This window comes from Erinaceus europaeus, chromosome 7, assembly GCF_950295315.1.
Source record: "Erinaceus europaeus chromosome 7, mEriEur2.1, whole genome shotgun sequence".
In the NCBI taxonomy this organism is placed as follows: Eukaryota; Metazoa; Chordata; class Mammalia; order Eulipotyphla; family Erinaceidae; genus Erinaceus; species Erinaceus europaeus.
The window spans coordinates 50,473,366-50,496,174 of NC_080168.1; the positions used below are offsets into that span (position 1 = coordinate 50,473,366).

The 22,809-nt window shown below is 48.5% G+C and overlaps 1 protein-coding gene across 2 annotated transcripts; it reads right to left on the minus strand.

Annotated features, from left to right (window-relative positions):
- Window positions 1-560: 560 nt before the first annotated feature.
- On the minus strand, window positions 561-20,791 carry GSG1 (germ cell associated 1). Of its 2 annotated transcripts, none has more exons than XM_060194401.1 (6): window positions 20,574-20,791; window positions 9,291-9,627; window positions 7,499-7,546; window positions 6,066-6,218; window positions 4,565-4,676; window positions 561-982 (listed from the first exon to the last, which is right to left on the minus strand). In XM_060194401.1, exons 2-6 carry the CDS (start codon window positions 9,625-9,627, stop codon window positions 634-636), a joined length of 999 nt encoding a protein of 332 aa, XP_060050384.1. In that variant the 5' UTR covers window positions 20,574-20,791; the 3' UTR covers window positions 561-633. The 2 variants fall into 2 exon arrangements, with proteins under 2 accessions (XP_060050384.1, XP_060050383.1); XM_060194400.1 differs by having other exon boundaries at window positions 7,376-7,546.
- Window positions 20,792-22,809: the final 2,018 nt, after the last annotated feature.

The following is a 22,809-nucleotide window of genomic DNA, read 5'->3' on the forward strand; positions in this document are numbered from 1 at the left end:
GCTACCCTGTGCCCTCCATGCCTTCCTTAGCAGCAAGGGTTTCTGGGATAAATCAATAAAACTATCAGGGACCTGTCATAGGACCAAACCCAGGCCTTTCTACATGGAAATTCATTCTCTACACCTGCTAGCAGTCCCGGCCACCATGCAGGGCCCTTGAACATCAATTCTCTATATGGCAAAGCCCCAAGAAGTGCCTCAATCCACTGTGACTTCCAGGAAAAGCTCGGTGCACCATGGAAGGCTGCCACGACCAGCCACTGCTGGCTTGCCAGCCGCCTTGCCTCCACCCCCAGCTGAATGACCAGATCAAGAAGCTCCTCAAGGCAGGGACTGCACTCTACTCTTTTTATCTGCATTTGCTTCTGCCAGAGCCACAGAGAACCAGCATCTAGCCCAGCAAATGAGGCAGGTCTGCTGCAGGCGTGGGGTTTGAGGGTGGCAGAATGAGATGAGACATTGCAGAGGAACCCGGTATACCCCACATGCAACCTCTGGCCTAGCACTTGGGCAAGATGCCCGTGTTCTCAGCCTCCAAAAAGCACACGGGGGACACCAAGTTGTGCTTTATAGTGCATATTGATAATAGGGGTGGGAGGTGGGGCTCAGCCTACTCTCCAAACCCTCTGGCTCCTAACACTGTTCTTCCTGGACTACCGAGGACCCCACAAGTTCTTCCTTGGCCCCCTGGCTGCCTTCTGGTTGAAAGCTCTCATTGGGAAGCTCTGAGTAGAAGTCCACGCCTTCAGAGACGGAGCGGACAGGCGGGTGGAGGTAACGGTGGCAGCTTATGGGTGGACCCCCCTGGGTGGCTGCACAGGGGAGCTGGGGAAGGAAGCACTGGTGGTGGTGCGGCAAGCAGCCCAGGTTGTCTCGGGAGCTCTTGCTGTGTTTGCCCTTGAACTCCAGCAGCAGCTTCGTGTACTTATTGAAGGTGGTGACAGCCGACGCCATGCAGCAGGTGAAGGAGATCCAGGCCATGCTAGAGACAGATGGGCACAAAAGAGCAGACAGTTAGAATCTGGCCGCCTTACTGGGTTGAAAGGAAAACACCAGGATGCCGGTCAAAGCTGACAATGCCTCTTTGGAATGAGGTGGAGGGCAGTGGGCAGGGACCTGGACTAGCTACGTCCCCATGGGCCACCATGTCATAGGCAGAGAGAGGTCACATTAAGTCATGGGCTTTGCTTTCACTGAATTGGTTGTGCCATTTTTCTATAAATAAACACATACACACACATGATTTTTCAGTCTCCCTTTCCTCAACCTGTATCTGTAGGGTTCCCTGGACTTGCAGCTCAGCTATGGACTGTGGCCAGTGCCCAGAGCCCAGAGCCTGGAACTCAGAGCTGAGAGCTAGGGGTGTGACTTTCTTATCTCTGTTCCCTTCGCTATTTCTACTCAGATTCTAGGAGTGATGGTTCTTCTTCCATCTTCCTTTGTTTTGCCCTTAGCAACCTTGGTGTCCCCAAAGTTGACCCTATGAAAGTCATGCAGAGAATATTGACGCCAAATCTGTATATATTATAGCGGTCACCTATGAAATCTGCCCCCCAAGTGAACAGTGTGGTCTGTGGCTCCAAGGGAGTTTATGATGGATGGCAGAGAAACTGGAGGGTAAGAGAAGTTGGATGGATTCAAGGACAGCAACAACAAAGGATGCTGGGGGATGATACCAAACACATTCTTTAAAGCTCAGAAAGTCAAGCCCACCTCTATCTCTGCATGATTCTGGGAAGCCCAAGAAACAGGAAGTTGTGTATGGGGTTAGTGAGGGGCTTTGGGGAGGGGGTTGAGTAGTGCAGTGGTGATGACAGTGACAGCCTGAAGGTAGATGAAAAGTGAAAAGCAGGGCCCTGGCAGTAGTATAGCGGGTTAAGTGCACATGGCGCAAAGTGCAAGGACCAATGTAAGGATCCCAGTTCGAGGCCCCAGCTCTCCAACTGCAGGGGATTCACTTCACAAGTGGTGAAGCAGTCCTGCAGGTGTCTTTCTCTCCCCCCTCTGTCTTCCTCTCCTCTCTCCATTTCTCTCTGATATATCCAACAACAACGATATCAGTAACAACAACAATAATAACCACAACAACAATAAAAAGGGCAACAAAAAGGAAAAAAAATAAAATAAAAAAAAGAAAGGTGAAGGGAGTTGGATGGTAGTGCAGTGGGTTATGCACATGCAGCACAAAGCGCAAGGACCAGCGTAAGGGTACCTGTTCCAGCCCCCAGCTCCCCACCTGTAGGGGAGTCGCTTCACAGGTGGTGAAGCAGGTCTGCAGGTGTCTATCTTTCTCTCCCCCTCTGTCTTCCCCTCCTCTCTCCATTTCTCTCTGTCCTAGCTAACAACAATGACATCAATAACAACAACAACAACAACTACAACAATAATAAAGGAAAAAAGAAAGAAAGGTAAAAAGCAATGGATATGGGAAAGGAGCTAAGCTGTTGAAGGCACCATCTTCTGGAATCAAAGAGCATGTCTGGTACCAAGATGGAATGTGGGCACATGGCTATTTCCACACTTAGTCCTTTAGAATGAAAATTCAGGCCCAGTGCTCTGTCTTAACTCCAGACAGCTACTCTTTAAGTCCTGTGAGCTCCTATGAAGTAGGTTAAGAGTGCTCCCAAAAGAAGAAGAATCTTACAGCAGACACTGACCTTGGATGAGTTCCTTTCTTGTTTTAAAAAGAATTATTTATTCATGAGAGAGATGAGAGAGAGAGAGAACCAGACATCACTCTGGTGCATGTGATGCTGGAGATTGAACTCAGGAGCTCATGGTTGAGAATCCAATGCTTTATCCACTGTGCCACCTTCTGGACCACAAATGTGTTTCTTTTGTCATGGTTGCTGCTTTCCTTTTTGAGAGAAACCTAATTGACCAGATAGTTTTTGAAAAATTAGAGAAGTGAGGTCAGGTGGTGATGCACCTGGTAGAAGGAACATGTTACCATGCTTGAGGATCCAGGTTTAAGTCCACCTGCAAAGGGGAAGCTTTACAGTGGAGTAGTGGTATCAGTGTTTCTCTCCTCCTACTCCCTCCCCCTCTTATTAAAAAAAAAAAAAACAGCAAAAGAAACTACTACCCAAACCAAGAGACCCCTCATAGAATGGGAGAAGGTCTTTACATGCCATACATCAGATAAGAGGCTAATAGCCAGAATATATAAAGAACCTGCAAATCTCAACAAGAAAACAACCCCCTCCAAAAATGGGGGGCGTACATGGACAGAACATTCACCACAGAAAAGATCCAAAAGGCCGAGAAACACATGAAAAAATTCTCTAAGTCTCTGATTGTCAGAGAAATGCAAATAAAGACAACAATGAGATACCACTTCACTCCTGTGAGAATGTCATACATCAGAAAAGCTAACAGCAGCAAATGCTGGAGAGGTTGTGGGGTCACAGGAACCCTCCTGCACTGCTGGTTGGAATGTAAATTGGCCCAAACTCTGTGGAGAACAGTCTGGAGACCTTGGAAGGCTAGAAATGGACCTACCCTATGATCCTGCAATTCCTCTCCTGGGGATATATCCTAAGGAACCCAACACAGCCATTCAAAAAGATCTGTATTCACATATGTTCTTGGCAGCACAATTTGTAATAGCCAAAACCTGGAAGCAACAGATGAGTGTCCAACAACAGATGAGTGGCTGAACTTTAATACTATTCACCTATTAAAAATGGTGACTTCACCGTTTTCAGCTGATCTTGGATGGACCTTGAAAAATTCATGTTAAGTGAAATAAGTCAGAAACAGAAGGATGAATATGGGATGATCTCACTCTCAGGCCGAAGTTGAAAAACAAGATCAGAAACGAAAACACAAGTAGAACCTGAACTGGAATTGGGTGGGTGTGGATAATACAGATCCAAGAGGGATGACAGAAGACCTAGTGAGGGTTGTATTGTTATATGGAAAACTGGGAAATGTTATGCATGTACAGACTATTGTATTTACTGTCGAATGCAAAGCATTAATTCCCCAATAAAGAAAATTTAAAAAAAGAACTAGGAGAAAAAAAAAGGAGTGATTGTACAGGTTCTGAGTCCCAGTGATAACCCTGATGGCAAAAGGAAGGAAGGAAGGGAGGGAGGAAAGAAAGTGAATTAGAGCATGACCAGCAGAAGAAATTTTGTTTCTAATAGATTGATGGAAAATAAGAATGGATTAGGGACAAAGTTATTCTTTATTGTAGGAGAAATGTATAAGATTCAACTCAAATTTTGAGGTGGATTCTTTTTTCTACCTGCAAATATCTTTTGAAACATAAACCTGTAAGTCACAGAGTGACATTTCCACAAACCATGCCAAATCAGCCACATTCCCAGGTCTATGCCACTATCATGGTGAAGCAGCAGCAACCACTATCCTATCAGTGGAAAAGCAAAGCTGGACAAGACAGCTGGCAAAGCAAACCCAAGGAATGGCTCTGCCTCCTCAGAGGTAGGACAAGAGCCCTTCATAAGAGCAACAGGCTCCTGGGTGAAGAGGAAAGGCTGAAGGATTGAGAGAATCCAGGGCAGGTTGGCGGGGAGGGGCTGCAGCCACTCATGCTTACTAGAAGGCCCAGCTGTAATTCCAGTCGTGTGGCCTCCAGTCTTCTGGACCCAAGTTGACAGTCTCCTGGAAGACTTGAGTGTACATCATGTGGGCCACCATCCCCAGGAGGCCTGTGGACGGGACAGAACATAGGGTCCTTAGAGAAGGCTGTCACTGCCATCCCCAGGGGTCAGCAATCTGAAGCTACCTTCTCACTGTGCTCTGTGACACACATGGGCAGCTGATCAGGAAGACGGCTTGAGGTTGAGGGCTGGGGAAAGTTTGGAGTGTCTGCTGCACCTGCAGCCACTGTCTACATTTCCTCCTCCCACCCCTGCTCCCATGAGCTTGATTATTCATCTTGGATTGGCAGCCTTGACAGCCTTTGAAAAGCTGTGTGTTGGACTGAGGAGACAGCATAGTGCTTCTGCAAAAAGACTTTGATGCCTGAGGCTCTGAGGTCTCGGGTTCAATCCCCAGCACCACCATCAGCCAGAGCTGAACAGTGCTTTAGTCTCTTTCTGTAGCTTCCAATGTGTATATTAAAAAGAAGAAGAAAAAGGAGGAAGAGGAGGAGGAGGAGAGGAAGAAGGGGGTTGAGCGGTAGCGCAGTGGGTTAAGCGCACATGGCACAAAGCGCAAGGACTTGTGCAAGGATCCCGGTTCGAGCCCCCGGCTCCCCACTTGCAGGGGGGTTGCTTCACAGGCAGTGAAGCAGGACTGCAGGTGTCTTTCTCTCCCCCTCTCTGTCTTCCTTCCTCTCTCAATTTCTCTCTGTCCTGTCCAACAACAATAGCAGCAATGACAACAATAATAATAATGATGACAACAAGAGTAACATCAAGGGCAACAAAATGGGAAAAATGGTCTCCAGGAACAGTGGATTCATGGAAAAGGCACCAAGCCCCAGCAATAACCCTGGAAGCAAAAAAAAAAAAAAAAGAAAGAAAGAAAGAAAGGAAAAAGGAGAGGCTGTGCTCTGTCACACACACACACACACACACACACACACACACACACACACACACACACACACACACACACACACACACACAACACCAATCTGGGTTTCTACACCTTGAGAAAACTTGCAAAGTGTCCAGAGAGGAATCCTGTGGCAAAATAGTGAGCATCTACTGTGAAACCTCCCAGGTCAATTTCCATCAAAATCAAAGATGCCCATGGAAATAGCATCTGCCTCCACCCTGTCTCTTTGAGGCAGTGCCACCTAAATCAGGGTTTCATAGATGTTTTTGACCACTAGGCCATGTCCCCAGCCAATTATTATTAATTTTTAATGAACTGAGAGTAAGAAAGGGGGGGAGAGGAGTGAGCACAAAGTGCTACTTTCGCACCTATGGAGGAGCACTGCTAGTTCTCTCTCTCTCTCTCTCTCTCTCTCTCTCTCTCATAATGTGCTGGGGTTTTGCTCAGGGCCTCCAACATGCAAGGCAGATGCTGTACCACTGACCCCCATCCCCAGGCATCCTCCTCTGCCTTCTCCAGACCTGTGATCTCACCTGACAGGACAGAGGAGATGGCGGCGAAGGCACTGAGCTTGAGCCCGCAGCCTGGGTTCCCCATGAGCAGCAGGTCCATTAGTAGAAGGAGGAAACTGATGAATTCAAGTCCAATGTAGGCAAATTGGGCTCCCAGTGAGAACCAGAGGATTTCTATCAAGAAACCAGAACAAGAAGGAATGCTTACCCTGATAGTCACATGACAGACAGACAGATGATCCCCATCACAGGAGGAGCTTGAGCAGCTAGTCTAGACTAGCTGGGACATTCCTAAATTTGAGGCTCCTTGCTTGTCACTCACAGTGGCCACTTTGCTCAGTACCCCCATATGCAACCAAGTGAACTCAATGGACTGCCAGTTGCTCTCAGCAAGAGCTGAGCAGAAATCTTCCAAGTTTCACAAAGCCTCGCCAGCCCTCACTTTGTTACCAATCACTCTTGCATCATTGTTTGCCTTCTTCTAAAGATTAATTTTTTGATTTTATTTTTCTTATGTTTGATAGGGCAGAAAGAAATTGAGAGGAGGGGGGAAGACAAGAGAGGGAGAGAGAGACACACACCTACAGACCTGTTTCACCACTTGTGAAGCTCCCCCCACCCCCGCAGAAGTGGACTGGGGACTTGAACCCAGGTCTTTGAAGATGTCAGTGTGTGGACTCAACCAAACCTGTCATCACCTGGACCCTTCTGTTGCCTCTTTAACCTGGGAGCAGCCTATTTGATTTCCTTTCCTCCTCCCTTCCTCGCTCCATGTCTCCTCTTTTGCTTCTTCATTCCTAATTTCACACACGTGAATGTTATGGGAAGGAAGGAAGAAGGGGAAATCTGAAGCCTTTGAACATGGCTTTTTGGCAACAGCACTGACAGGTTAGAGCTGTTGGTAGTCTCTCACTTGTGCATTACCCCTTCTTTTTAAAATGATCTTTATTTATTGGATGGAGACAGAAGTCAAGAAAGTAGGGGGAGATAGAGAAGGAGAGAGACGGAGACACACCTGCAGACCTGCTTCACTGCTCGTGAAGCTTCCTCCCTGCAGGTAGGGTGCAGGGGCTCAAACCCAGATCCTTGAGCATGGTAATGTGTGCGCTTAACCAGGTGCACCACCACCTGGCCCACTTGTGTATTGTATTTGTCCCTGTTGGATTTTTGTTGGTGCTGTTGCATTTCCTGCATATAAATAGGAGTCAGCTCTGGATGGTGGTTTGCCATCTGCCCCACCCCCATCTTTGGGACTCAGAGGAAAAGCAGCCCATCCAACTGCAACAGAGATGGGAGAGGCCCCAGTGAAACTGGTTGTCAAAGCCACATACTTGCCAGGAGCCCTGAGGGAGGGTGGGGGAGGCAAGCTTTCTCCATCAACCGCTGCCCTCCAAATCGGAGAGTGGGGTGACGTGGGCCTTGCAACGTGGCAAATTCCAGTAGTCCTTTCTCACCTCTCTCGGTTGGTGGTGTGAGTTCAATGAAGCTTCGGCACCTCTCCCCTGAAACGCAGACAAGGCATGAGGTGATGGGGGTGCTGCCCAGGACCCCAGGGACAAAGGCTTTCCCCAACCCCCTCCCTGTCCTGCTCTGTGACATCATAGACCCTCCGCAAATGGTGTGTTTGAAAGCAGGGAAAGATGTATGGGCGAATGAATGGGGGACGTCCACAGGAATCATTCAAGATGAACCCCTCTCCTCCATTTCTTTCCCTTAATGCAGCACCAGGGAATGAACTTGGGGGCATGCTACTACTGGCCACCATTTTCTAGTTTCTGTTTTTGAGAGAGCACAGACACACTAGCACACCATGTGTGGAGCTTGCTGCTGGCCACAGTGGTTCTGGGGCTTGAACCCAGGGCATTGCACTTGTTTAGTGGCTCTGGATGGTTTCTGGAGTAGAAACAGTGCCCAGTGACACAGGAGCAACTTAAATGTGATGTAAAAGCACCCATACCAGTGGAGTAGAGCTGAGTGGAAGGGCAGAAGCTCTGTTCACCTATATGTGCCGACCTAGCTTGATCTAGTCCCTCTCTTTTGCCTTCATCTTTTAATTGCCATTCTAATGCTTAGAAATAAGAAAATTCTTTGTGTGGCCAGGGGGTAGCTGATCAGCTAGAGTACCTACCTTATTGGGTGAAACTGATTATTACATTTTTTCAAAAAATTACCTTTATTTATTTATTGGATAGAGACAGAAATAGAGACGGGGTGATAGGGAGAGAGACAGAGACACCTGCAACACTGCTTCACCACTCAGGAAGCTGTCCTCTTGCAGGTGGGGACAGAGGGATTGAACCTGGGTCCTTGCACATTGTAATGTGTACTCAACCAGGTGCGCCACCATCCGGCCCAGAAACTCTGATTCTGATCCCTGGCACATGGGAGCACCATGCACAGCACTGAGGGAGCTCCAGAAGTGGTGGAACAATGCTTTGGTGTCTCTCTCTGAGATATATAATTTTTATTTTATATTATTTAAAAATATATATTATGCTTTATGATAGAGACAGAGAAGTAGGGTAAGATGGGGAGAAAAAGATACCTGCAGCACTGCCTCAACATTTAAGCACCTCCCCTTGCTGGTGGGGCTTAAACTGGGGTCTTTGCACTTGGTGACGTGCACTTAGCCAGTTGCACCTCCACCAGGCCCCGTATACATAAATTTTAAAAAGTCTTTTTGGTGGGGATAAAGCGATCTCAACTTTTCTTTCTTTTTACCAGAACCCTGCTCAGCTCTGGCTGATGGTGGTGCTGGGGATTGAACCTGGGACCTCAGAGCCTAAGTCTTTTTGCATAATTATCATACTGTTTCCCAGCCTTCCAAGTATATATATATATATATATATATATATATATATATATATATATATATATTTAAGAGAAATATTCTTTTCCTGGCTTTTGTTTCTTATCAATTCTGGTTTGCTGGAGCACAGATTCTCACTATGCCAGCTGCCTAAGTGAAGCCCTGAAAGAGCCATGTAGTTTTATCATTGTTATTTGTAATGAGGGTTGGGAATCAAACCCGGGACCTTAGGCATACACGGGGCCACTTTGTGTAAATAACTGGACCTGCGGACTAGTTGGGGTGGCAGGCTGGGGGCTGCTGGCCTGGCTGTAGAGATGGAGTCGGAGAGGCTGAGTCAGCTGGGGGTGGGTGGGCAGAGGCCCACAGGTGGTGTAGTGGTAGCACTCACCCCCCACCTCTACCCACACTGGATGGGGGTGCAGGGAGTCAGGCACCTGAGGCGAGGTGGCTACCCGGTTCTTCCATGACTTCCTCACAGGATAGCCACATGCCGCTGTGGAAGGCCCGGAAGGAGAAGCGGTCATCCCCAGTCTCCCAGCTGTACTGCACCACCTCCGGGGAAGATGTGTTGGGGGTGCTCCCATCCAGGGGCACCGACACGCCAAAGCACTGGGCTGCCAGACCTTTCCCACACAGGGGCTTGGGCACCTTCTGTGTCCCCACAAACCAGTAGTTGCTGAGCAGGCATGTTGCGGAGAGGCCGAGTGATAGCAGGTTGAGGGTGGCAGATAGGAATGTTCGTTGGCCAGAGAGGACCTGCGGGAGCTCCATCTGTAAGAGACAGGGCACAGGTGCTGAGGGACAGCCGCCATCCACTCCCCACCTCCCCCAGCACCCCACACGTTGCACTCCGAATGAGGGTGCAAGTGTAGACTGGCTTCTGGAGGGAGTACCATCAGGATGGTGGTTCCTTTTCTGAGAGGGGAGAGGAGAGACATCCCAGCACCACTCCACCATTCCTGAAATCCTACCCAGGTGCATGGCCCATGGTGCTCCCGTGTGGTGTCAGGAGTCGAAACCCTCAGTGAATTCCCCAGGATGCACGCACATTAATGAAAACAAGATCACTACCAGTGATTCTAACAGTCAGGAGGTTTCCACCTGGCCAGGTGGACAGCTGGAGCTTCAAAAAAGGGGGGCTGGTACTACCAGGCCCTGGTGGCACACCCTGTGTGTGTGTGTGATGGACCAGTCTGGAGCCACTCAGTGTCCCATGGGGCCTGTGGGGACTGAGTCAGAAGGGAAGAGAGCCACTGCAGCCCATGTGCTGCCTGCCTGTCTGTTTTTGACCCTGCCTCTCAAAGGTTCCTCCTAGGTATCTTCGTAGCTTTAAGAAGGGGAGCAGGCTGATGAGTAGAATTGGAGTGAATGTTCAGTGCTCTAGCAAGAAAGCATGTCTGGCTTATTGGAAAGCTAGTGCAGCTTACTTGCTAAGGTCTTTTATGATTCTAAATTATATATATATATATATATATATGTATATATATTTCTTTATTGAATAGAGACAAATCAAGAGGGGGAGGGGAGTTAGAGGGGAAAATAGGGAGAGGGAGGGAGAAAGAGAGTGAAAGAAAGAGACAGAGAGAGAGATAATGATCTGCAATATTGCTTCACTGCTTGTGAAGCTTTCCCCTGCAGGTGGGGCATAGCAATTTGTACCTCAGCTTTAGTACCCACTCAAAGCAAAAGAAGCCCTGTGCTCAGTGCTGACAGATGTTTCTGAGAAGTAAAGCATCTTGAGCTTTTCAGGAGATCACTCAGATCCGTGTTAATCAGACCCAAATCTGCTTAGCTTAAGAGAGGTCCATCAGACCATGGCTAAATGAGGCTGGTTCACCCGTCTGCCTCTCTCATCATCTCCAGCTTAGATCTTTTTACAGACAACAGGAAACTATCCTAGAAATAGAATATCGTGTCATTCAAAATTTCCAGGTATTCACGCATAGAGTGCATACTACAGGCAAAGTTCATTGTTGGAAAAGTCATCATCAGGACTTGATGGCTGCATGACAAATACACCACTCCTGATGGCCATGTTTATTGCTTTTTTTCCTTATAGATATAGAAATAAAGAGGATAGAAATAGGGAGAAAGACACCTGCAGCACTGTTCCAATGCTCATGAAGCTTCCCCTGCAGGTGGGGATCAAAGTGCATTATTTATGATAGTGAGAAATAGACATGGGTCCTATGGATAGAAAACCAAGATTAACAACAACAACATGATAAAATAGCTTATGGAAAGCAATTTGGCAGTATGATTAAAAAAAAATTCTGGTTCCACTGAGTATTCTCAATTCACCTAAGATACAAGCTGACCTTGGGGAGAACCAACCCCTCAACATCTGGAAGGAGCAAAGATCTCAGATGTCCAGATACTGGAGTCTTATGTAACCTCCACACCCCCTGCTCTCCCCAAGTCTCTTTCCACCCTGTTGTCAGTTATGAAAAACCCACTTGTTTTAGTCATTGTTCTGCTACGAGTTATCCTGTCTGATCATTTTTGTATTCATAACCTGAGTAGCAAGTGGACTAGAATTCTAGTTGAAACATCTTCATTCTTCATTTGCTACAAAGATGGAATTAAGGACTTCAGCAATCCTCAGTCTTCAGTGTTGCTTTCCATCTTTTGTGACTTGGAACCATCTATTGGTCATCATGTTATATCAGAAATCAACCCCAATGCCAATCCATTTCCAGTTATGCCTATTCCCAAGTGATTCTGCAGGGCTGTTCAGAAACTAATCTCAGCCTCCATACCATGGTCCAAATTACCTGAAGGTGACAGTCAATTTAAGGATGAGGGGAGCTGAGATAGAAAAGGACTTGGAACGATGCTCAGAGAGGCTTCTTTAAGGAGGAGAGTCCAAGGACCTCCTTAATCATTGATGGGGAATGCAGTCAATCCTTTCCAAGAATTCCCTATCACTGGCAAAGTTCTTCTTTTTGATCACACACTGCATTTCACCCCACACCTGCCTCTGCTCTCCAGCATTCAGATACCTCTTGAAACTGGACAATAATTGCAATGGTTTCTCCCTTGAGGCCAGTGTGAAGAAGGGGCATCTTTGCATCTGCTGGCCAGCCCCACTTCCAAGGTGACTCTCTTTTCTAGAAACAGGCAGGAGTTTCTTCCCTGACGTGCACAGGTACCAAAAGGGCACCCACCTACCTGTTCAGTCTCTCATCAACAGAGTAGCAAAAACAAACAAACAAACAAACAAACACCCCTCTCAAATAATGTGGTTTAGTAAAGACAGATGCATCCCCTTAGGAGAATCAGCTATGGGCAAACCAGCTATTGGCAGTCATGAGGGGGTGTTGGGTTACCTTGGCCATTTTGAAGTCTTGCGGCTTGTCTGAAGGGCCACCTACCCTCCAAATCCCTCTGGCTGGAGATTGAAGGAGTGAAATTTACCTTTCCCTTCCTTCCTTCTCCTGTTCCTGCTCCTGCTCCTGCTCCTGGATTAAATGCTGCTCTCAAGCAACTGGGGCATCTTAGTAATTGACAGTGCAACTATGGGCCAGCTGTTCTGGGAGATTAGGTGCAAGAGCTTGCCAGTGGGGCTCCAGGATTAAGCAGAGAGCAGGGGGTGGGGGCTGCCTTGGCAGAGAGAAGATCCCAACAAAGTGATCTGACAATCTTTACCCTGGCACTTGGAGCTTAAGAGACCAGCCTTGATTTTACAGGGCCACCACCACTTCAGAAGTTCCCTTTCCTTTGAGTAGGGGTTTCCATCCTCTAGTAAGCTCTGTATCAACAGGAACTGCGGCCTCAGAGACACACGGACATGGCTTGCTTGTGTCATGGATGGTCTCCCCACTCCGGCTAGAGTCCTGGTAGGGTCGTTTAAGTGCCAGCCGACATGGGACACCAGGATGAGGGTGTCGATGGACTAGGGCTGCAGAGCATCAGATTCCAGACTCCCTGAGGCTTTGGCTATCACTCTGTCACTGTCTCCAGGCAAAGGGGGGAAAACTTTCTGCAACTTCACAAGAGAAATCAGACAGATCAGTGCAATGGGTCGGCTGCTTAGTTTCCCACAGCTGGCCAAGTTGTCCCTACTGTCCTCAGCTGATTATCATGAGGGCGGGGCCGTCCCACTGTTGCTTGTGCGTCCCTGCCACCCCATGGCGCATCCACCATGCCCGCAGGTGCTCCATCTTCCCCCAGGATGCCTTCTGTTCCTTTTCCCTCCTGATTTCTCATCAGGTGTAAACAGTCACTCCTCCTTTGAAAAATGGTTCTTGTCTCCCTGAGACAGAGGCCTTCCTCCCTCTTTGTCCATGTCAGTCTGTCTGCTTCCTGTGATTCTGTCTATATTCTGTGATGGTCATTCATCAAGTCCTTTAAGAGCTGGCCTTTATTCCCCCAACTCTGGCTGAGCACCAGAAGGGTCTTTGATTTCTGTGGCCTTTGAAGACCTGCAGATTCTTGGGTTTCCCCAGGACTCCACTGGCATTCAGGAGCAAGTCTCAGGAAATCTGTACACAGCCCTTGGCATATATGCAGGGATGGACTTCTTGGCTCGTTGTGGACTTTTTTTTTTCCTTTGCCATCAGGGTTATTACTGGTACTTTGTGCCTGCACTGTGAAGCCACTGCTCCTAGAAGCCATTTTCCCCCTTTTCTCTTCCTTTTTATATTTTTAAATTTTTATTTAATTTTATTTTTCCTCCAGGGTTATTGCTGGGGCTTGGTGCTTGCACGATGAAGCCACTGCTCCTGGAGGCCATTTCCCCCTTTTTGTTGCCCTTGTTACCCTTGTTATTGTTGTTATTATTGTCATTGCAGTTGTTGGATAGGACAGAGAGAAATTGAGAGAGGAGGGGAAGACAGAGAGGGGTAGAGAAATATAGACACCTGCAGATCTGCTTCACTGCTTGTGAAGCAACCCCCCTGCAGGTGGGGAGCCAGGGGCTTGAACTGGTCCTTAAACTGGTCCTTGTGCTTCGCACCATGTGCGCTTAATCCACTGTGCTATTGCCCATCCCCCTTTATTATTTTTTTTTGCCTTCAAGGTTATAGTTGCAGCTCAGTGCTGGCACTATGAATCCACTGCTCTTGGAGGCCATTCCCAGCCTCCCATTTTTGTTGTATATGACAGAGGGAGATTGAGAGAGGAGGGGAAGATAGAGAGGGAAATATATATACCTGCAGACCTGCTCCACCACCTGTGAAGTGACCCTGCTTGCAGGTGGAGAGCTGGGGACTTGAACCAATATCTTACTGTGTGCGCTTAATCTGGTGTGCCACCGCCCAGCCCCCTCCATTCCTTGTATTGGACAGGAGAGAGAGAAATTGAGGAGGGAGAAGAGAAAGAGGGGTTGAGAAAGATACACGTGCACCACAGCTTTGCCATTTGTGAACTGTCCCCTCCTGCAGGTGGGGACTGGGGGCTTGAACCTAGGTAGGTCCTTGCACAAGATCATGAATGCTCAAAAGGGCATTTCACCGCCTCTGGGCTTATGTTTAGTCTTTGTGCTCCCCTACTCTCTTTCTACCTCATCTAGATTTGTCACCAAACCCCGTTTCTTCCATTCTATGCTTGTGTGCCTAGTCTGGGGAATCAAAGGCAGGTTGTCCTATGATGTCAGTGTTTCAGCTGGTCCACATTTGAGCTCAGTGAGTCTCTTGCTTCCTCATACCCAGTACATTCTCTGCTCTTCTCAGACTGCTGTCAACAGCAAACATGATGGTCATGTCATGTGCTTGTGTCCAGGCGGACACTCCAGTCCCCCAGGCAGCCCTTCATTCTCCGTGACAACTTTCTTCTCCCAAGAGCTGGAACTTTGTGGTCAATTTTCGGGGGGGGGGGGGGGAGGAGAGATGGTGAGTGGGTTCCTGGCTCATCCTCATTTCAAGTGTGAGTGGGTTCCTGACTCATCTTCATTTCAACACTGGGTGGCGCTGTCTCCTCATACTTTTCCCCCCTCTCCTGTCACTTGCTTCCTTGCCACACCCCAGCCCAGCCCAGCCCAGCTCTCCAGAAATAGGGTGTTGAAGGCAGCCCCTCCCTGTACTGTAGGGTTGTTCTTTTAGCTTTCTCTGGCCTGCAGGGACACTAATCTATAGAAGGCAGTGTGTCAGCCTGCAGGAATTCAGGGTTCAGGCTGAACTCAGGGATGGGGGGTGGGGGGGGTTCTTCCAGCTGCTCCCTAGAGAGTGGTATGCAGCACTGCTTCCTGTCACACATTTTTGGGTGGCCGGTTCAGTGCCAGTGACTCAACCGGCCCTCAAATACTTCCCACGGACAACACAGCACCACAGAATCTTCCTGATGAGTCCGGTGCACATTTTTCTTCACTTACTCTGTCCCCCTCCTCTCTGTCCCACCCCTCAGTAGGGCACAGTTCCTCTCTCTGTTTTGCCCTCCAAATCCTGGCAGGCCCGGCTCGGGCAGCCTGAGTCACCTCCTGGCAGAGCCTCCTGTCTTAAGTTTTTATTGCCTTTGCTCATAAACCGCACCCTCTTCTGCTTTAATAGCCTCCAGTTTGCCTGCTCCAGGCACAAGGGGATGGGAGCGGCTGAATTAAGTGGGTTCTAGGAGGCGGCGGCCTCGAGGTGGATTTATGCAATGCCAGGGAATGCACTGAAGGCCTCATACAGACACTGTAATGCTGAGCAGCCTCCCTGGCTCTGTTTTTAAATTCTGTGCACTTAAAGACGTGTGTGCGCGCATGCGCGTACACACACACACACACACACACACACACACACACACACATCATAGCAGTGTTCTGTTTACAAAGTCTCCCCACCTTCCCACCCCCAGCATAGTTTGTTATGTTCCATGCGTTGCTGAGGACCAAACCCAAGGCCTCACACACAGTAAAGGGCACATTCTAACCACTGAGCTACTTCCTAGGACTGAGAGGTGGATTTAGAACAAAACTAGCAAAACTCCAGTTGTGCTCCCTCCTCATTTTTTTTTCCCACCAGGGTTATTGCTGGGGCTCAGTGCCAGCACTATGAATCCACCACTACTGGCAGCCATTTTATTCCCTTTATTAATTAATTTTATTTGATAAAAGACAGAGAGATTGAGAGGTGGGAATGACAGGAAGGGAAGGAGGAAGAGAGACACCTACAGACTTGCTTCACTGCTCATGAAGTGTCGTGTCCTTCTTGCAGGTGTGGAGTGGGGCTTTGAACCCAGGGCTTGTACATGGCAATATGTGCACTTAAGTGGGTGTGCCACTGCTCAGCCCCACTCAGTGCCTTTTTAAGGTTTGTCTAATTTGTAATGCCCATTTCACAGTATTTTTCTCTTCTTTTTTCTTTCTTTTTCCCCCCTTCATCTTCTCCTTCTCCTTCTCCTTCTCCTTCTCCTTCTTCTTCTTCTTCTTCTTCGTCTTTTTCTTTTGTCTCCAGGGTTATTGGGGCTCGCTGCCTGCACTAGAAATCCACTGTTTCTGGAGGTTATTTTTTCCCTTTGTTGCCCTTGTTTATCATTGTTATTATTGTCGTAGTTGTTGGAATAGGACAGAGAGAAATGGAGAGAGGATGGGAAGACAGAGGGGGAGGAGAAAGATAGACACCTGCAGACCTGCTTCACCGGGGGCTCGAACTGGGATCCTTTGGCTGGTCCGTACGCTTTGTGCCATGTGCACTTAACCCACTGTGCTACCGCCCAGCCCCTCACAGTACTTTTCTTACACAGGGCCTCCAAAATTAGTTTTCAGTCCCTCCAAACCTCGAGTCTGCCCCTTAGGAGGCTGTGTGTGCACTGGGCTGGTTGGCTGCCTGCTGGCTGTGCCCAGTTTTGAGACCCCTCCCTGGTCCTCTCTCCAAGAACCCAGGGCCACAGTATTGAATTATTCCCTATCCCCCCTTACTGGGGCAAAACTTAGTAAGTCTGCCTAGACACAAAAAACAGAGCCTGCATCCCACTCACTTCCTTTCATTGTAATTTGCACACGGAAACATTTTTCTCTTCCCTTTGCTGAAAAGAGAAAAAGTAATCACTAGCTAATGCGACATATGTACAAGTAGGCTAGGCCCAGAAACTCCTGATGCGGCAAGATAAGAAGGTGTGCCACCTCGAAACAGAGTTTCATGGCTGCTTGCTGGGCTGTTGCTATCTCAGGGACCCCCTTTGCCCCAACATAACATCTATGATGTCACAGAGCTCAGGACTGGCCTGTGACAGCTGAGTGCTCACCTCAGTCACTGTTCCCTCCCCTGCACAAAACCACATTTACTGGGTACAAATAAAGGGGAACTATAGACCTGGGAAACTACCCACACACACTTTGTAAACAGGATTTCTATCTTTTACTCATTTGTGAGTTTACTTGTAGGTTTCAGGCTATGAAAGCAACAAGAGGGCTCAGCAGTAGAGCACAGGTCTGCATCCATGAGGTTCCAGCTTTGGTCGGTGGTACCACATGTGTGCTGGATGAGTAGTACTTGCTTTTGTGTTTTCTCTCTTTCTAGGGACCTGGAAGGGTGCATATGTTATAGTACACAAGGACCCCCGCAAACCAAGTCCTCCCTGTTATTGGGAGCCCAATGGCTGGAGTGGAGTGCAAATGCTCACACTGTTACCTAAGCCCCTGCTCTCTATTCTCACATATTCCGTGTGCCTTGCCATGTGGCCTGCTTGTTACAGGCTTTAAGGGGCTCGACGTTGTCCTCAGTAAGGATGCCCAGAGTCTAGCCCTGAGTCTGAGAAATGAATGAATGAATGAATGAATGGGGGTTGCAGTGGAAGCAGGTTCTTGAATGCACTTGGGAAGCCTGTGTGTGAAGATGTGACTGAATGGTCCACACAGCCTTCTGTTGCTAAGGAGATAGGAGCCCTCAGGAATAACACTCTGCCTTCCCCTGCACCTTTCTCCACAGCCTCTGCCCAAACATTTCCTCCCACCTGTGCAAACATTCCTGCACTTTCTGATGAGGGGAGGCAAAGCCTGACCTCATGGACAAGTGTTATCTTTGGTCCACAGCGCCTGGGGTACAAACAGATCACACAGAAGCCAGTGACAGATGGGAAGGATTTATCCTTTCCCCAGCTGTGGGGTTCCCTGCTGAGGGCACAACCTCTGGGGTGGTGTGTCCTTGGTAACAGCATGTGTCACACTGCTTTAAGGACATGTTGACAGTAGGGAAGAGCAGTGCCACCCAAATGTCCCCCCCCCATGTCCCAAATGCAAACATTACCCAAGACGCTCAGTGTTGGGCCTGGGGTTAACCTCAGTTATCAGAGGCTCATGTCCACATGGCCCTAGATGCTCGGGAATCAGGGGGCACTCTGGAGTTATGCTGAGATGCCCCCCTCCCAGTTCTGGGAACACTGGTGTCCCCAGAAGGGAGGACCACAGAAAGGCATTTGGGGGGCCTCTCCTGGCCTGTGGCCTTTCCCTTCTGCTTTTGAGTGGAATTGTTTGAGTGCTTTGGCCAGGGCAGTCACTTCCAGGAGAGGAAGCTGCCTTTCTTCCAGGCCCAAGCAGCTGGGGGTAAAGCAGGGGGACTGAGGGGGAGCTGCCACATCAGCATTTCCTGTGGGGCAATCACTCAGGCGCAGGGCAGGGCGGTGAGCCATGGTGTCACTCTCTTGAGTGGGGAAACTCTGCTTAAGTTTACCAACCCCCAACCCCCTTCCATTCTGGTGGCAGTCATAGGCCCTTCTTTTCCTGCTCCCTACCCCCTTGTAATTGGGATGCAGCTGCCCCGCTTGTCCCCAAGATTCCCTTGGTCCCTGCCCAGTCTGATGAGTAACAACTCCCCCTTTCCTCACTGGAGCTTTACTATGAGGAGCCACGGTTGCCTAGCAATAGTTGGGTGTTGCCAAGGCGACTGGCCAGAGGCTTTGCATTGTTGGGAGGGCCACGCCCTGCAACTGGTCTCCCAAATTCCTGAATGGGTGGGGCAGGGGCAGATTGCTGTAAGGATGGAGGCCCTTCCTCTGGGTCTTCCTGCCTCTGATGAGAAAGGCCTACCAGGGACCCTCCCAGAGGTGGGGAGCGGTCCCACCCTGACAGAGGACTTAGCCTTCACTCTGCCAAGGCTCCAGTATTGACCCCCAATAGGGCTTGGCAGAAGGGGGTGCAGAGAGGGGTGGGGTCAGCTGATAAAATTCCTCAGGTGGTTCTAGGGACTTTGGCCCCCAAAGGCCAGGCATGTCCCTGCCCTTCCCATAAAGGCCCTGGCCCCAAATCAGGTTCTGTCTTCCCTCCCCCTCAAGGTTTCTATAATATGAGGTAAAGGCCCAGGACCATGCAGTTTGGAGCATTAGTCACTGGTTGGTCCACCATATCACCTTCCCTAGTGTGTCCCCCAGAGAAAATGACAAGGTCAGAGGCAGTGAAGTGGAAACTCAGAGGAAGGGGACTGTCCCTGAACCCCAACCTGCTGGACTCACAAATCCTGAGTCCTTACAGCCCTCTCCATGTTCCCAGAGTCTGATCTGACTTGCCCTGGATCCCAGTACTCAAGCTGTCTAGGGACAAGGGGAGTGACCGCCACCTCCCCTGTACTTTCTCACAGATGGTAATGGATTAAGTGACGTCTACTAGGAAACAGATCCTCCCCTGTGCTGTGTCTGTGCTTCCCAGCATTCAGTGCTCATGTACTCTGAGCATTGGTGCTCCTCTCCACTTCTGAGGGGTCTCCTACTTCTGGTCTCTTCACTCTGGGCTCCTGAATCTGGGTAGCTGACTGTGCCCCCACTCTGGGGCCTCTGTTTTGTGTTTCAATGTGTTGTCCTTCCCAGGTTCCTGTCAAGTGGACAGAAGACCACCTTGGGGTGTGTGTGTGTTCTCTGCCTGGCTGTTAAGTTTATACCCTTTTTCCTAAGAGAGGCTAGATGAAAGTGAACAGTGTTCTCTCTTCTGGTGACCCTGAGCTCTAGTTGGCAGTTTCCAGCTTTCTCACATGGGGGGACAAGTCACTCCCTCACACAGGTCTACCCCCTCCCCAGGCTAGCTGAGACATCTTTGCTGAGGGAGAGGGTCTACCTGGGGCTGCAGATGCTCCCAGATCCCTTGAGACCAAAGCGAGCCTAAATCCTGCTTTCTCAGTGCCAGCAAATTCTAGCCCAAGCTGGCCACCACAGCCTTGGGGTGGCCCCAGAACCGCCTGGCAGACAGTATCTGCTCTTCTGGTTCACTTGTCTCACTGTACCTTCTACCAGAGCCCAGATTTGGGCAACTGAATCACACAGAGGGAGGGAAAGGAGAAGAGCTCTGTGTGGGATTCTCAGCTGCCCTGGGAGCAGAGGGAAAAAGTAGGTGAATAGCTGAAGGGATTTTTTTTAACAGAAGCAGATGGGAATGCAGATACCAAGATATAGGTGGCCCAGGGTTATCAGTAAAAACTAGTCTGGGAGTTGGGTGGTGGTGCACCTGGTTGAATGCTGCACATGTCACAATGCACAAGGGCCCAGATTCGAACCCCTGGTTTCCACCTGCAGGAGGTAAGCTTTGCCAGTGGTGAAGCTGTGCTGCAGTTCTCTCTCTGTATCTTTCCATATCTCCCTCTGTCCTCTTGATGTTTGGCTATCTCTATCCAATAAATAAAAATACTAAAATTTACAACAACAACAACAAAAAGTCTGGAAGGACACCTTTCAATTTTGTCTCCTGTAAGCCCACAATGTGTCTTCAAGCTCCTGGGAGTAGTGCAGCTGGTGAGTCTGTGTGACTTGTGTCATAGTCACCCATTAAGAGGACACATGGGAGATGGTCCTGGGATTTTAGTACCTTGGGGACCTACCTTCGGGGTGAGGTAAACATCTTGAGTCAGTGGAGGGGGTTGCTCGTTCACTTCTGCACTTCTGGGGCAAAGTTGTTTCTCGCCAGTGCCGGCTGGGTCTTACTGGGCTGCTCTGGGAGGAGGGTCTGGAGTGAGGAGGACTCAGGCTCCCTCTTGCCAGCAGAGGGGTCAGGTGGTATGGGCTGAGAGGATGGAGGGGTGGCCTGCAGCTGGGACTGTGGCCTGGGTGGGTCTGGCTGACACAAGGGCTATGCTCTGTGACATCACAGTGACAGGCAGGAGCGTCACTGTGCCCCACCCCCAGCCTTCACCCTCCATACCCAGAAAGATAGGGCCATTCTGGGGGTACTCACTGGGGGTCTGGATGACCTTGGAACCACCCAGAATGGTGTCATGAGACTCAGTAAATCAGGTGCTCTGAGCATGGTGGGTTCCCCCCTGCCCCGTGGTGCTAACTCCATCACACTGAGCTCTAAAACTTAGCAACCAGCACTTCCAAGGGAAACACAGTGTCAGCCCATGCGACACTGCAGTGTCCTAGTAGCCATGTTAAAGAAAGGGAAACAGGGCCAGGTGGTGGGACATTCCATTGAGCTCACATGTTATCATATACAAGGACCCAGGTCAAGGACCCACTCCCCACCTTCAGGGGGGAAGCTTCATGCGTGGTGAAGCAGGCCTTCAGGTGTCTCTCTTTCTTTGTATATCCCCTTTCATCTCAGTTTCTCGTTGTCTCTACCCAACAGATAAATAAATAATAAAAGGAAAATGGGCTGGGGTCATAGGTTGGGGGCAGAGAGCATGATCTGCATGCAAGATCAGGGGTTCAGGTCTATGTGTGCCTCCCCACTCCAGACACAGTGGGCACATGCCCCCTGCAATGCAATAGTGATATCTTAGCAGCGCTACATTGAAAGCAAGATGTCACCTTGCTGAGTACATAGTTTGCACTGCTTCTATTTTAGCTGTTTAGAAAAAATTGATTTACACCAAAGTCAAATAAAAATGGATCAAAGATCTGGATATTATACTAGAAACTCTGAAATTTATAGAAGAAAATGTCGATGTAACTTGGCAGGATCTTCACATCTGAGATGCATTTGGAGCCTCAACCCCACAACCATGGGAAATGAACAAAAGGGTAAATAAATGGGATTACAAGAAATTAAAGAGCTTTTATACATAAAAAAACACACTACCTAAGGATAACCAGGCAACACAATAAATGGGAGAAGATATTTGCACACTGCACATCTGATAAGCGACTGATATCAAACATCTATACAGAATTGGTACAGATCTATAAAAGAAGTAAAAATAACCCAATAAAAATTGGCTCACAGAAGTAAACTAACAGTTTTCTAAAGAAGAGATACACATGGCCCACAGATACATGAAAAAACGCCCCACTTCACTTTTCATAAGAGAAATGCAAATTAAAACTATATGGAGATACCATCTTACAATTGAGACAATAGCTTACATCAACAAACTAGGAAATGACAGCTGTTGGAGAGGTTGTGGAGAAAAAGGAACTCTATTACACTGCTGGTGGGAATGCAAACTGGTGTAGCCCCTTTGGAAGACTGTACGGAGAGTCCTTCAACAAATCAAAGTGGAATTACAATTATGATTCAGTAATATCACTTTAGACACTTATCCAAAGGATACTGGAATACTAATCTGAATGGACGTATGAACCCCTATCTTCATGTGCATTATTCACAATAGTCAAAGAGTAGAAACAGCCTAAATATCCATCAACAGACAATTAGCTAAAGGTGTTGCAGGACAAAATGGATGGAACTGGAGGTGATTGTACTTAGTGAAATAAGTAAAGAAATGAAAGACAACTACCAGATGGTTCCTCTCATATGTGGAATCTAGAGATCTGATTCACATGAACTTGAAAAAAAAAACTAGAAGCAAGAAAACTATTTTTAAGACTGTGAGAACTATGGTGGTGTTATCTTTGGGAGGTGGGAGGAGGGTGGGGACACAGAACTTTGTTGGTGGGTGTGGTGTGGGACTATACACTATAATCTTACAGTCTTGTAACCTAATACTAATAACAAATAAAATTTTTAAAAAAGATTGATTAATTACCAAAGTACTGCTCAGCTCTGACTTCGTGGTGGTGCTAAGGATTGAACCTGGGACCCTTTGGTGCATTAGACATGAGAATCTTTTGTAGAAAAATTGTGTGATCTCTCCAGTCCTTATTTTAAAATTCCAA

Coding starts and splice junctions, on each gene's coding strand:
- GSG1 (XM_060194400.1), bottom strand. CDS start 9,627: ATGGAGCTCCCGCAGGTCCTCTCTGGCCAACGAACATTCCTATCTGCC. Junction 6,219..7,375: donor TCCCTCAGGGCTCCTGGCAA/GTATGTGGCTTT, acceptor GTTTCTTGATAG/AAATCCTCTGGTTCTCACTG. Junction 983..4,564: donor AATTACAGCTGGGCCTTCTA/GTAAGCATGAGT, acceptor ATCTGTCTCTAG/CATGGCCTGGATCTCCTTCA.